General features: G+C 44.8%; 1 protein-coding gene across 1 annotated transcript in view; it reads right to left on the reverse strand.

The window, feature by feature from the left end:
- LOC310662020 (trafficking kinesin-binding protein 1-like) overlaps positions 1-13,717 on the reverse strand; it is a 39,817-nt gene extending 26,100 nt beyond the window's left edge. Inside the window, exons 1-3 of the mRNA XM_083408823.1 lie at positions 13,243-13,717; positions 3,174-3,250; positions 785-901 (exon numbers count right to left, since the gene is read on the reverse strand). Of these exons, the coding sequence (XP_083264949.1) occupies positions 785-901; positions 3,174-3,250; positions 13,243-13,381 (333 nt within the window). The 5' untranslated portion in view covers positions 13,382-13,717. The remainder of the gene's footprint in view (positions 1-784; positions 902-3,173; positions 3,251-13,242) is intronic.
- Between the last annotated feature and the right edge of the window lie 1,004 nt (positions 13,718-14,721).

Genomic DNA, 14,721 nt, shown 5'->3' on the forward strand with positions numbered 1-14,721 from the left:
AAGAGGCCTATGCTCTACTGACTGAGCTATACATCCTATCTTCCCTGAGGAGGCTACATTCCAGTCTTGCAAAGTCAGAAGTTTTAATACGCAGACACCCATCTCTCCATCAAGGCAAGCAAGAGGCCTTATTACAGTTCAAGGACACATTCCAGCCAAGCGAAAGCACTCAAGGAGGGTGCAAAGGAGAGTTGGTGAGGGTTATTCCCTTAGGGAGAGTCCTAAGGGCTGGAGAGAGAGGCCTGGAGTTCACCTTTGGCCTCTACGCCTGAGGGCCCTCGCCCTTGCTATAAATTACAGCATTGTTAACCAATGCTAGTTCTACTCAACAGCAGACCCACCGACACGGCCAACTTAGCTCCATTAATTTCAGTGGTCCTATTCTGAATAAACTTCAGCTGGATGCAGCTCACAGACCGGCTTTTCTCAAACTTGGGTCTCCAGCTGTTGTTGGACTACAACTCCCATCATCCTTAGCTGGCAGGGCCTGTGGTCAGGGATGATGGGAGTTGTAGTCCCAACAACCGCTGGGGACCCAAGCTTGAGAAGTACCCTATGCACCCAACAGAAAAATATTCCCTGCATGCATCCTTCCTGCATTTACTGCCATACACACAACCAGCCCACTTTTTCTCCCAGCCCTCAGCTTATCTCTCCACTTCCTATCCAAACCGAGTGGGGTGGGGTGGGGTGGGGGCAAACAAACTCCCTGTGTTTCATGTACACATACGTAGTGTCAGCTTCCTCCCTGGTCAGCAACAGACACCGGAAGGGGCTTCCTCACCTCTTCCTTTGCCAATTCAAGCTGTTCTTCCAAAAGTTCATTGCGTTCCGACAAGCTCCGGTTCTGCTTCAGCAGCGATTGTCCGATGCGGGCGGCTAGCTCCAGGTCATGCTCCTTCTGTGGGGATGGGGGAAAAGCACAGGAGTAGTTATAACAGAGCAGGCTTCTCGCCTCCTCCTTCTCCCTTCCCTGCTCCATGCTGCCTGCTGAAATTTGATTCTGAAACATCCACTTTTCAAGAGCTCCTCGGTCCAGCATATCTGAAGGAGCGTCTCCACCCCCATCGTTATACCCGGACACTGAGGTCCAGCGCTGAGGGCCTTCTGGCGGTTTCCTCACTGCGAGAAGCCAAGTTACAGGGAACCAGGCAGAGGGCCTTCTCGATAGTGGCGCCCGCCCTGTAGAACGCCCTCCCACCAGTTGTCAAAGAGAACAACAACTACCAGACTTTTAGAAGACATCTGAAGACAGCCCTGTTTAGGGAAGCATTTAATGTTTGATGCATTACGGTATTTTAATATTTGGTTGGAAGCTGCCCAGAGTTGCTGGGGAAACCCAGCCAGATGGGCGGGGTATAGATTAAAAATTATTATTTATTATTATTATTATTATTATTATTATTATTATTATTCCTTTCTTGTCCATGCCACTCCAAACAAAGATCCTTCTTGGGGGACTTTTCCTGACTGTTGAATAGCCAGCTGACTTTATCCATCTATTGGGGACTGCCATCACTTCTATTAGTGGGGTAGGAGAGCTGAACATAATGCAAATATATTTCACCTCCGGCAACCAATGTGCCCCTTGGGTTTCATGGGTAGGCTGAGCTGTAGAATCGTAGCATTGGAAGGGAGCAAGAGGCCCTGTAGTCCAAGCCCCTGCAATGCAGGAATATTTTGCCCAATGTGGGGTTTGAACCCACAACCCTGAGAATAAAAGTCTCATGCTCTACCAAATGAGCTATGTCAGAGCACTAAGCCTCCTAGATTAAAATATACATCAGAAGGCTTAGTTTGGTCAGAATTGAGTATACACCTCCAGAATAAACGCTGAATACATTACGTCTGGTAAATGACCCACCATAGCTGCTAGATGGGCATGTGAAAATTTGTGTCCTGGGCTTTTTAGACTCGTCTACCCATGTGCTATTTGAAACTAAAGGGGCACATTGATTGCCAGATGTGATTTCTTTCTTTTTATATATATTTTATTGGTTTTCCATTTTTAACATTAATATAACATCTTATTTCCTTTTACAAATTTTTAGCTCTAGTGAGCCACTCAACTTCCCTCCATCCCATCGTCTGGTTTTTGTATACCTACATCGTATTTCCACCATCTCAATTCTAGCTTTTCCCCTTAATATTATTTTAGTCTTTAAGCACATGTAGAAGCTTCCTTCTATTAAACATTGTGAGGTTTATCTCAATCCTCCTAGTGTCTTTATATGTTTACAATGATTGTCTATATACTGAATAAATTTACTCCACTCTCTCTGGAACACTTGGTCACTCTGGTTTCAGATTTTCCCCGTTAGCTTTCCCAATTCTGCATAGTCCATCATCCTCGTCTGCCATTCTTCAACCGTCAGTAATTCTTGCTGTTTTCACTTTTGGGCTAATAAAGTTCTAGCTGCCATAGTGGCATACATGAACAATTTCTGGTCAACTTTTGGTATTTCCTCTCCTATCATACCCAACAGAAATGCTTCAGGTTTTTTGGGAAGCTATACCTAAACATTTTTTTTAACTCATTATAAATATTTCCCCAAAATAGTTTAACTTTATCGCATGTCCACCACATATGGTAAAAATCCCCTTCTTTAGCATTACATTTCCAACAATTCTTATTTCTCATTCTATACATTTTAGCTAATTTAGGGAAAGGTAAAAGGACCCCTGACCATTAGGTCCAGTCATGGGCGACTCTGGGGTTGCGGCGCTCATCTCGCTTTATTGGCCAAGGGAGCCGACGTACAGCTTCCGGGTCATGTGGCCAGCATGACTAAGCCACTTCTGGCAAACAAGAGCAGCGCACGGAAACGCCGTTTACCTTCCTGCCAGAGTGGTACCTATTTATCTACTTGCACTTTGATGTGCTCTCGAACTGCTAGGTTGGCAGGAGCTGGGACCAAGCAGCGGGAGCTCACCCCGTCGTGGGGATTCGAACCACCAACCTTCTGATCAGCAAGTCCTAGGCTCTGTGGTTTAACCCACAGCGCCACCCGCGTCCCCTTAGCTAATTTAGTTGGAGTTAAATACCATCTATACATCATTTTTCTATACATGTATACATTTTTTTCTTTCACCTCTCCTACCCCACTATATGACTTGAACAGGACTTGGCGCAGTGTTTGAGCTTCAAATAGTCAGGAGCAAAGGAAGGTTACCTCTTCTAGGAGGCTGGTGACGGCATCTATGTCATGGTAGGTCTTAGTGATCCTACTAACCCGCTCAGAACAGAGCACTGTGGGAAAACAGAGGACGGGGGGGAAGAGTTAGTTGACATCTGTACATCAGTAATCCTGTTAAGGCAGGAACAACTTAGGGCAGTGTACCTCGTGCTACAAAGCGTCAAGAGCAAAGAGCAAAATCCTAAACAAAGTAAAGCTGAATTCTGTGATCCATATGAATTATGAACATTAAACATATTTTGCATGCATCCTCTTAAGTTTGCAAAAGTTAGGGCCCCTCAAGACGGCCTGATTGTTCAACATGCGCCCTGAGATTTTGTGCATAGCTTACGGAGAGGTCAGACCATATCCAGCCTTTACTGAGCATCCGTACGGGGCAGTTACACAATAACGAACATTCATCCTGCATTCATCCCAATTTGCTTTTGGAGTGTTTGTGTGTCTTTCAGTCAATCGCTCATTCACACACACGCCCTATCAGCATTTCCATGCAGCAAATAGTCTGGTCATTTTTTTAAAGTGGGTTTGTTGCACTAGGGCAATAGAGCCCTTCATTATTCCATTTCAAATGTGCAAACCTGAAGTTTGGGAATGCAGTTATATCCTTCCTGCAAATAAGTAAGTCTTGAGGCACCTTTAATTCAGTCTCTAGCCTGAAGCTGCCTTATACCGAATCAGACCATTGTTCCAGCGAGCTCTACACTGTGGACACTGGCTGGCAGCACCTCTTCAGGATATTAGGCAAGAGGTGGGTCTCTCCTAGCCCTACCTGGAGATGCCAGGGACTAAACCTGAGATTTCTGCATGCAAAGCAGTGGCTCAGCTGCTGAACTATCTATCCCCTTCACCAGAAGAATGTCTACTGAAAACACACACACAAACACAAATGATCTTTTAAAAAAACAACCTTTGCTTACAGAGCAGTTGGGCATACTGCATACCAGAGTGCCAGTGAGACCCCAAGACATCTGCCATCTTTATTTGCCCAGGCTTGTTTAAGTTTTGATAGCTACCCAAGCTGTTGTGGCCAACAGATTTCAGGCAGGGTTGAGGGCCCAATCCACATCCAATGCACTGGGCTCAGAAAAGCCTGTTATTGCTCATCAGAGCAAGCCCTGACACACATAATTGATCACATGGTGCAACACACCCACACACCCACACACACACACACCATTTGAATGGCAATGCCCATCATCTTTAGGGTGGTTCGGCCCCCTCAAATATTTTATTGGGTAGGGGCAAAGCCCCTATGTTGGCTCCTATGCCCTGACAACAGCAGCCAGAATTTGAGGTTCCCTCCACCCCCACAAGTCTGAAATTCAGCCCAAATCTGCATTCACACTTACAGAGAACCAAATGCAAATACAGTGGTACCTCGGGTTAAGTACTTAATTCGTTCCGGAGGTCCGTACTTAACCTGAAACTGTTCTTAACCTGAAGCACCACTTTAGCTAATGGGGCCTCCTGCTGCTGCCGTGCCGCCGGAGCACGATTTCTGTTCTCATCCTGAAGCAAAGTTCTTAACCTGAAGCACTATTTCTGGATTAGCGGAGTCTGTAACCTGAAGCGTATGTAACCCGAGGTACCACTGTATAATGCAAATTTGTGCGATGACACAAGCTTTTTAAGAACCTTGCACCATCACCACCCCTGTTCAGCAGGCACCTCCCATACTATTCAAAGCATATGTTTTCAGCCATTATGGACAGAGACTTATAACTAAATCATGAAAGTGGAGATTTGCAGAATGCTGAATTCTGTTGTTAATAATAGTCATCATCATCAGTCGTTTTTCGGTGCTGGCATAGAACACACCCAGCCATGAGATAACTTTTATTCCAGGAGGAGGGAACACTCCCCAAAGCTTAGCGCACAAATTTATTGTGAAAACAACAGAGTCAAGCATTCTGCTAGCATTATGCCAGTACTGTATTGTGCCAGCTGCATTGGCTGTCTCATTTGTTTCAACTTAGAAGGTTGATTTTGTCCTTTGAATTATTTTTTAACAACAATAACAGCATACACACACACTCACCCCAAACCACATTTCCACCTCTTTAGCCATGATCATGCATCTCAAAAAAAGGGCTTGTGTCTGTAAAACTTGCACTACAGGAAACCTGTTTTCTGCAAGGAGTAACATTCACAGACACTCCCACTTTCTCTGTTTGCTTAAAACCACTCAGTGAACCCTCTAGACTACTAGAATTTGAACCCAGGTTTGCCAGATCCTAAGCGTTTTTCCAGGTAACAATTACCTTTTTCATTCCCCCGCATCTGTAACACAACAATGTCAGCTACGTAGGCCAGAAGACTCGCTCCATTTATAAACTGCTCTCTTCCCACTTTCCAACCAACAGTTAACAATATTCACATAGAACGCAAGAAATGCTTCAAAGGTGTTTTTTTATAATGCAGTGTGTGAAAATGCTCCACTCTAGCCTAAGGGCCAAGTAGATGGTATAAATTGCATGTACTAAATTTGGTTCCTGGCAGGGACAAGTAACGTCCCGTTCCGAAGCAGAAGCGTGTTGGTGTTAAGTGAAATGCATTGTAGTTTTGAGCTGGAAAAGAGAAGAAAAGAAAAAACACAGCCAGGCCAAGATGGGATTGAAGGAGACATTTCCGGTGCTCAAACAAGCTCCTCTACGGAGTCAATCTTGCCCTATTTAGCCTCTCTCTAAGGGCAGTGTCAGTTCCAATCAGATTTGCATCACTTCCCCCACACACACCTTTTGCCCAAGGCTCCTTAACAGAGGTTGGCTTCATGGTCTTTCTTTGCAAGGGAAAATCTGACATCTCCCAATACAAGAGACTGAAGGAAGTGACCTCTCTCCCCTCTTAAAGCCAGTAACTGTGCAGCAGAGCCACTGGAAGGGACCGACAACAGGATGTCAATTACAAAATGGTTATCTATAAGTGTGGCATCTTATGGATGTACAGGGTGGGTTTGATTGAAATCAAATCGATTTAAATCACTAGTCAGTAAGACTTGATTTGAATCACTACTCAGCAAGACTTGAATTCTTTTCTTTCTTTCTTTTTTACAGAAAGACTCATTCTTGCTGGTATAATCTTAATATTTACAACCAGATGAAGGTTTCGTTTTTGGAATAATAAATTTTCAGAGTAGTTTTTACAGCTATATCAAAAATTGCTGGTTCGGTTATACTAATAGAAACACATTGACAGATAATTATGAAATTATTGTGAGGTTTAATAAGTTATCTGTTTATATTTGGACAACTTTTCTGCTGTACTTTACTGGAAGGAGAAAAATAATCATTTCCTTAAAAACAATTTAAACAGTTTATTTAATTTAAACAGTAACATTATAGCATATGTATAATGTTTGTTGAGTTTTAGCACACATGAAAAACTTAAAACAAATCCTTATTTCCTGATGAATAGCCTTTGGACTATAATGTAACTTAAATAGAAAACTATCTTTAGAAAGATTTTTCCTCCAAAAGCATTTTATTTTAAAAATCCAATTTAAATTTAAAAAAGTCCAATGCAAATAAAAAAAATCAATGTAAATCAAAAATATCCTTTCTTCTTATTATTTTTTAAATCATTGATTTTTATCCACCCTGTGGATGTATGTTAATGAGGGACAGGAATAATTCAACATATGTTTGTCAGAAGAAAACAAAAAGAATATGTTTCCACAATGGCCTCTGTTGGGCTGAATTGCCTTTATGATGAACGCTTCATCCAATGTGATTCAACCTGTTCTCCAAAATTTTCAGCACAATAGTAAGCTGTTTTGTTTCTAAAAGGCACTCAAGGTCATGCGTGAAGTAGTAGTTAGGGAACTCTGAGAGAAACCTTCTCCACAATGGCGGAGAACTTCCATTATTCTTGGATGTCGGCCATGTTGGATAAATCTGATGGGGGAACCGCAGCTCGAGGGCCTAGATCTAGGCTGTATTAGGAAGCTGCCTTAAGCATAGTTAAACCACTGACCCATCCACCTCAATATTGTCTATATCAAGGATAGCTGTTGTCCTGCCGACGTTGGTCTCCTGACTCCCAGCATGACCAACAGCTAGGCATTATGGCAGCTGGAGTCCAACCACATCTGGAGGAAAACACATTGGCTACCTCCGGTCTATGCAGACTGACAGGAGTGATTCGCTGCCTTGCCTAGGTTCAACCTGGGACCTTATTCAGGCAAACCATGTGATCCACCTCAGAGATACGACCCGTCCCACTAGGAAATCAGCTGTAAACAGTTGCTTCTAAATTTCCATTTTGTGCAAAAACAATCTGCTGTAGGTGGGGGAAACAAATATTTCATATTCCACCAGATCAAATCGAGATCTAAGATCCAGGAACCACGTTGCCCTGCAACCGTTCCAACAGGAGTTATGCACTGTGCTAATACAGTGGTACTTGGGTTAAGTATTTAATTCGTTCCGGAGGTCCGTTCTTAAGCTGAAACAGTTCTTAACCTGAAGCACCACTTTAGCTAATGGGGCCTCCTGCTGCCGCCACACTGCCAGAGCACAATTTCTGTTCTCATCCTGAAGCAAAGTTCTTAACCCAAAGTAATATTTCTGGGTTAGCAGAGTCTGTAACCTGAAGCGTATGTAACCTGAAGTGTATGTAACCCGAGGTACCACTGTAGTCTGAAATAAAGGGAGCAGAGAAATGTCCAAGCAAGGGGATGCCAGAGATCCAGAACGCTCCGAAGTTTTCCCTCAGAGCCACAGTCCCAAATAAGTCCTCCTGCTCACCTCAGCTTCTCACCCTTACGCTGCTGGGTTCAAGCAACAGATAAGCCTATCTGTTCCCAGCCACAGCCGTCTGACGCAAGGAAAGTAGGTTAGCTGGAACTATCGGAGACGACATCAAATCCCATTATGCACTTCTCGGATGAGGCTGTTATGCAATGGAGTCGGGCCACAGTCAAAGCAGTTATGATCCCTGTCCACTCCCCCACCCAGCCAGGCGGGACGTCCAGTCCTTCCCCGCCCGGCTGCCATTAAATCAAGCCAGCCAGCTAACCCCACCTCCTTTCTTGCGTGCGTGCGTGCCTAGTGGCACGTCTGCACAGCGGGGAGACGCCATGATGGTCCTGCAGTCGGCATGCCGCCCTGCCTGCCCAGCCCCCTTTGTGCCATATGGGGACCCCCTCCCTTTGGCACCTCATCATCCATGTGAGCCATAATTGGAAATAATTGGAGCATGAATTCCAGCAGAGCAGGGATAAACAAGACAGCTGCGTAGACGCCCAAGGCCCTTGTTCACCTAGCTATTCCCGTGCATAGCCAGCAAGGACTTGCAGTTCTACCATCTCCTTCACTTCTGTACAACAAACACAGGAAACAAGTCAGTGTCCAAGATTTTAAGGATTCGGACATTCCAGTCTTCCGGGTCTAGCATTACAAAATATGCTCCCTTTGAAAACACATCAGACAGCCTCCTGTTATAAGCCGTAACATTCAAGGAAGCAGTATTGACCTACTTTGCAGGGGTGTGGTGAGGATCACTAAGTGCAAGGCATGTGAAGCGCCGTTGCTAGTGGGATTTCCAAAACTGAAGTCTTTAGGGGCATGTTGCTAATATGCTTCACTTTTATCCGCTTCCGTTTTTTGCCGTCCATCAGAAAGGCTGGTCTACACATAGCTAGCGCATTGAGAGACCCTGTTGTCAAAGGGTGGGTCATTACACATACCAGGCAGCTTCCATTATTTACTCTAAACATTGGTACACCCCCAACTTTCAGACATGTCTGCTCCCGACAATTTTGCTATTACAAGTCGCTCCCTTTCTGGTGTGATTGGTGCACAGGGGTGATAAGAGTGACCTGATGAACAAGAATCAGAATGCTGGCAATACTCATGATCCATAGATCACAACTCAGTCTGCAGGAGCATGTGGGAATGTTCAACCTCTGGCATCACCAGGTAGCAGTGCTAGAAACTCAGATATGTAAGCTAGGCACCAAATGGCACCTTAAACCATCGCCCCTATGGAACATCCAGGTGCCATTTCCCCTCCCCGCTGGATGAATATTGATAATATTGCTAATTTCTATACCTCTTTATATTTTAAGGAACAAATCTCAAAGTGGTTTACAACACATTAAAACATTAAACAAAACAATCCAGAATAAAACTAGTTCAAGCTTCAAGGATAAAATTTCAGGTTCTCTAGGTAAGTTTTGCTTTCCCCAGTTGGCAACCTGGCATCGAGAGATTTTCATGTGGTCACATTTGGACCCATGGCAATTGCAAAATGCACCTGGTGAATTTTGAAAACTGTCCAAGCCTGAAAGAAGGGCATGTTTAAGTGATTAATGAATAACATTGTTTTTAAAGCACTTCATCAAGGCTTTTAAACAGGTGAAATCCTTGCAGCCACGGTGGAATATGGCTTCCAGTGGGTCCACAGAGCTCAGATCAACAAGTTCAAGTCTTGCCTCCAGGCTAAATCCTACACACACACATCGCATACATCACACCAAATAATCTATATAGTACACAGCACAAGATAACATAACACCATACAGTTCAAGCAAGCCAGGAAACTTTCAATAGGCTTAAGAACGGCAAGCTGAAAGAAAAATCTGCAGCCCCAAACCCAGAGTCAGTGTGCTGGAAGGAAAATGACTCCCTCACCCCACATAAAGCAGAATTAGAATTCTTAAGCATCAAGCAAAACACAGCCACTAAGTCTCCCCAAAAGGAAATCAATTTCTGTTTCAGCATTATTTTAGTTTATTTACAAAACTTCCTTTCCTCCCTTCACTGTCAAATGATCTCAGGGCAGGACACAGCAATAAAACTGACATTTTCTATATATATAAAAAATAAATCGATAAGCACTAAAACAGAAATATTGCCCTCCTGTCCCTCATTGTAACGGTCCTGAAATACCTTGGAGAGAAAATACCCCCTCAATACTTCAGAAGGAAGATAAATGATCAGTATTTCTTTTATCTTTATTGAGCTTTTGGATTAAGGCCTTTATTTAGGCCTTAATCCAGGAGCTTAATAGTGATAAATGAAACAATGGGCAGCTATCGTGAGGTAAACTTCAAAATGGGATGCGGGCAGAAGGCATCCTTGATCCCTTTCGCAGCCAGACGGTCAACCCAAATCTCAGCCCACGAAGCAGGTCGACTCGAGACACAAAAGCCCCAAGGAAAAGGAGGAGACAGGTAGCTGGGAACAGAATTGTTTGGATGTTGGTTTAAGTGTTGGTGGATATTCCAGATCCTACATAGGTATGAGCGTATTGGCTGAGCTCATGAACACTGTCCCCAATGATGTTTTAGAAAATAATAGCAGTACAGTGTAGTCTGATACCTACATATACATACATACATATATATATATATATAGTTATATAGACGATATAGATAGAATGCCAAGGCAGTTTACACACACACAAAAAGAGCAACCAATCTTACACACGCATGCCATCAAATTAGCAGAGAAGGATGGTGCATTAGAGTGAATGAGAGCCTGCCCCACCCACCTGAGTTTGCTCTCAGGCTCAGCCAGCCCCTACCTGACTGCCTTTTTTCTTGCAACCAATCAGGGAGTAGTGGCATTAGCTCTGGCTCCCCCTACTGTTGGTCTCCCAGCCTCCCACCCTACCAGTCCCCATTTGCACCAGCTCCACCTTCTCCCTGTCTTCTGCACTACCTGTCCCCAAAGGACACCAGCCAGCACCAATTGAAAGAAAGAAGCCAGCTATTAAAACCTAACAGTGATGCTAAACTACTGGAGGTGCAAGGGGCCTTGGTCACACCAAGGCTGATATACTACAATACCTACAAACAATGCAGCACATTCAGACAAATTACCCAAGACTTCGACTAGTGAGTTTCATGGTCTTATTTGCAAGGCTGGTCTACCTTATCCTGCCCAGGGACCACCACACGATTGGTAGGACACCTGCTTTTTGCAGAGCATTCCTATGAATCATCGAGTGGACATTTCTACCCTCCAAGTTCATTAAAAACCCATGGAAAAAATAATATGAAGCCAAGTTCACACAAGCAAGTTCAACGGTTCGATCATAACCCAACCATGGCATTGCATGTGGGAAAGAGCCATTGCATCTCAAACTTCAAAGGAGGTACTCCCCCATCACCTGGAATCCTTTCAACCACAAGATCATTTATTTTCCGACAAGGCAGCCATAAGTGCAGGTGCAGGAAATCTAATGGTGAGTCATCAAGAGAGGCATATGTTAATTCAGCTCTATTGAACTCCCAGCGTCCCATTGCACACATGGCAATTTTGTATATGGACACAGAGAAAAATGTATATATTCAACAACGAAAGGAACCTGCAGTCTGTCCCCCAGTTCTCTTGGCAAGTGATTCTGCATAATACATTTCTCTCCCAAAGCCAGGTCTTATTCCTATACAAATATGTATGAAAGAACATATGAGGCCCAGCGATTGTGCAGATCCTCAGACGCCTCATTTATTTTTTAACAGAAAACGGAGCGCCTCCCTTTTGAAGTCTGTTGTCCTTGATTGCCCTGCTTTTAGAGGACCAACATTCTTCTACAGGAAATGTTGATTAAAACTCTTATTTACAAAACTTCTCTCTCCATAGATCAGTGAACCCTCTGCTCACCTCAAACATTTCATTGTTTTTCACACAAGGGAGACCACCCAGCCCCTCAAAATCACCATGCTTAATTACATTTAAACAAGGGTCTAATAGGAACACTTCTTTGTCATTTTAATAGAGAGGCAACTCTGAGGGGAAGAAAACAGCTATTCTGCTCCTCCCTCACTCCAAAAAAAAAAAACCACTTCCAGAGCTCTTTAAACTATCAGGCCTTGCCCCATTCCTCCCTATGAGATGCCAGTAAACAGTTATGAATTGCCACACACCCATATAATTTTTGTTTAACTGTCTGCATGGGATCTTAAACTCCAAATATCACGAAGTTTCACTTCCAGCTTCACTTTGGTGAGTGGAGAAGAGAAAGAAGTGGGAATTAAGATGGGGAAATCTGCAAAGGTCATTTGATCTAATTCACCTGTTGAAAGGCAGGGCAGACCATCTACCTACAATGGTGATCCCAGACTCTAGATTTCCCTCTACTCCCAACTGAGGAAAGTGTCAGTGTAGCGGTTAGTGTGTCCAACCAGTACCTGGGGTACCAGAGTTCGCATCCTGACTCAGCCACTTGGGTGACCTTGGGCCAGGCCTTGTTTCTCTACACAACCTCCCTCACAGGATGGTTGCGAGGCTAAAAACAGAGGGGGGGGGGAGAGCCATGTGCACCAACTGGCTGTGCTTCTGGGGCCTTCAAGAGCATCCCTGAAAAGCAGGAACAAAACCAGGGAGGCTATTTCAGCCGTGACAACCAAGTGGTGGAGAAAGCACACACCTGCAAGTGTGTGTCAGGTGGATGCTGAAGCCACAGGGGCAGAGCCTGGGTGGGGTTGGGAATGCCAGCCCTACAGAAAGCGGAAAAGAACAGTCACACTTCCTTGATAACCTTCTGGAAGAAAAGGGGGTTACAGGCAGTAACTGCCAGCTTCTCCCAGACACACACCTGCCCAGCACCTATTGCAGTCAGGTATAGGAGGGTCCAGACACTGCAGCCTCTCTCTCGGTGGCTGGGATTTGTTGGCCTGCTTTTAAAACTGTTTTTCGTTTTCCTTTTGTTTTGGTTTCATCTCGCTTTTAATTTCTGCATTGCATTATATTGTAAGTCGCTTTGCATAAAGGGAGGAAAAAAGTGATGAAAAAAGTAAAATAATAACAGGCAAGCCTTCCAACAATTCTGTTCCATCTCAGCACACAGGTGGATAATGTTTATTTTAACAATGCCAGAAACTCATCGCCTATCCCTACCATATAGCATCTGGGTCCAGGGCAATGCTTTGCAATCTCCCCACCATCACCAAGTCAGGTCGTCTGCCCACAAACATCTTCAGGAGCTCAAAGGAGACTGAAGGTCAGAGACAGCAACATCAATCTGCGAGCCCAAGCCTCGCACCCGCGCTGCCCTCTCTTCCCAACCCTACCTCCCATTTACCCCCCTGCCTTCTTACCCTCCTCCAGCTCCTGGGATATCAAGTCCGTGTTATCAGCCAGCTCCGTGTTCCCGTTGACTTCGTCGTAAGAGGCAGGGCTGGTCCAGAATTCCATCCCCTGCGAGACCAGCAATTCCCCGACCTCCGTGGGCAACATGAATCTAACAGGAGGACACGCGCCTCTTCCCTTTCTCCCAGCAAGAGGACAAACAGTTGTGCAAAGCAAGCAGAGGGGCTGCAAACGCGTGTATAAGCGGAGCAAACACAGCCCACGCTCCCCTCCTGCGCTGTTTTGCAATGCAGCCTCTACTTGCTCCTACCCACCCTTATTTATAGAGTCTGCTGTCCACCTGCTTGGGAAGAGTCCACTGTGGCCTCAACAAACAGGGGGGGGTCTACAGGAGGGAGGGAGGGGCGGAAATAGACCATTCGCACAGCTCAGAGCATCTCGTCAAAACAGCGGCGCAAAGCACCGAGGGCACAGCTTGCTAGCTGAGAACCGAAGGCTTGGGTAGTAGAGTTGCAAATGGGAAATGGGGAATGGGCGGGGGGAGAAGCAGCCAGCCTCCCCCTGTTGTTATGCAGCAGAATGGTCTATCCCACTCCCAGCTCCATCTTTATGCAGTATTTTTTTCTGAATGGGAGGGTGTGGGTTGGTGTGGTTTCAGCTATTTCACCACACACACTTTCTCTCTCTCTCTGGATCAATTCAACCAAACTAACCATCACATGCTGATTTTGTACTCAGTAGCATGGATCAGTCGGAATCTTTGCCCCATGCATAACAATGTATTGTGGAGGGGAAGGGTAGATAGATAGATAGCCATATTTAATCGTCTTAGTGTTACATGCATCTGAGCAAAGGATGCTGAAAAGGGTGTAAGGACTTATGTAAGCATGTTTACACACATAAGGTATTGGCAGTCTGCCTTTACTAGAAATTGTCAAGGACTAGAGATCTGGTAGTACGGTAGTTTCCAGTCTCTGAGCCCTTCCTGCGCTTGTATGTGGAGGAATCTTTTAATGGGATACTGATCAGCGTTATCACCTGCTACTGCGTGCAGTTTGGGCTTTTGTTAAAGGCAAAGGAGCTGGAGAAAACAAAACAAAAAAAAGTTGGTGATCCTAACTTTGGTGTGAATACATGGTGTGGTACTCAACAACAGTACAGAATACAGGCAGCGCCTCTTGAGAAGGATTTCAATCTGCATTAGAAGGGACTAGGGTAGTTTCTAAAAAGAGAGAAATCAGATTTCCAGAGGCACTTTGTGGGGAGTGAAATAATTCAGTGTGGCATGACTGGGACTTTCCTGTAGTGTATTTTAGGGACAGTTACAGGAGACTGAAGCTGATCCCAGTGTGATCAGGTTAAGTATTTGAGAAGTGGTTAAACTGGGGTCTCTAGGAAGAGCCTGTTCATGTCAAGCTGGTGTGCTTGTTGCTGCAACTTCGCTGCAGCCCATTGTGCAAACCCTGGGCAGACTCTCACCAAGGATC

The sequence above is a fragment of the Podarcis tiliguerta genome (assembly GCF_965153285.1).
Source record: "Podarcis tiliguerta genome assembly, chromosome: 13".
NCBI lineage: Eukaryota > Metazoa > Chordata > Lepidosauria > Squamata > Lacertidae > Podarcis > Podarcis tiliguerta.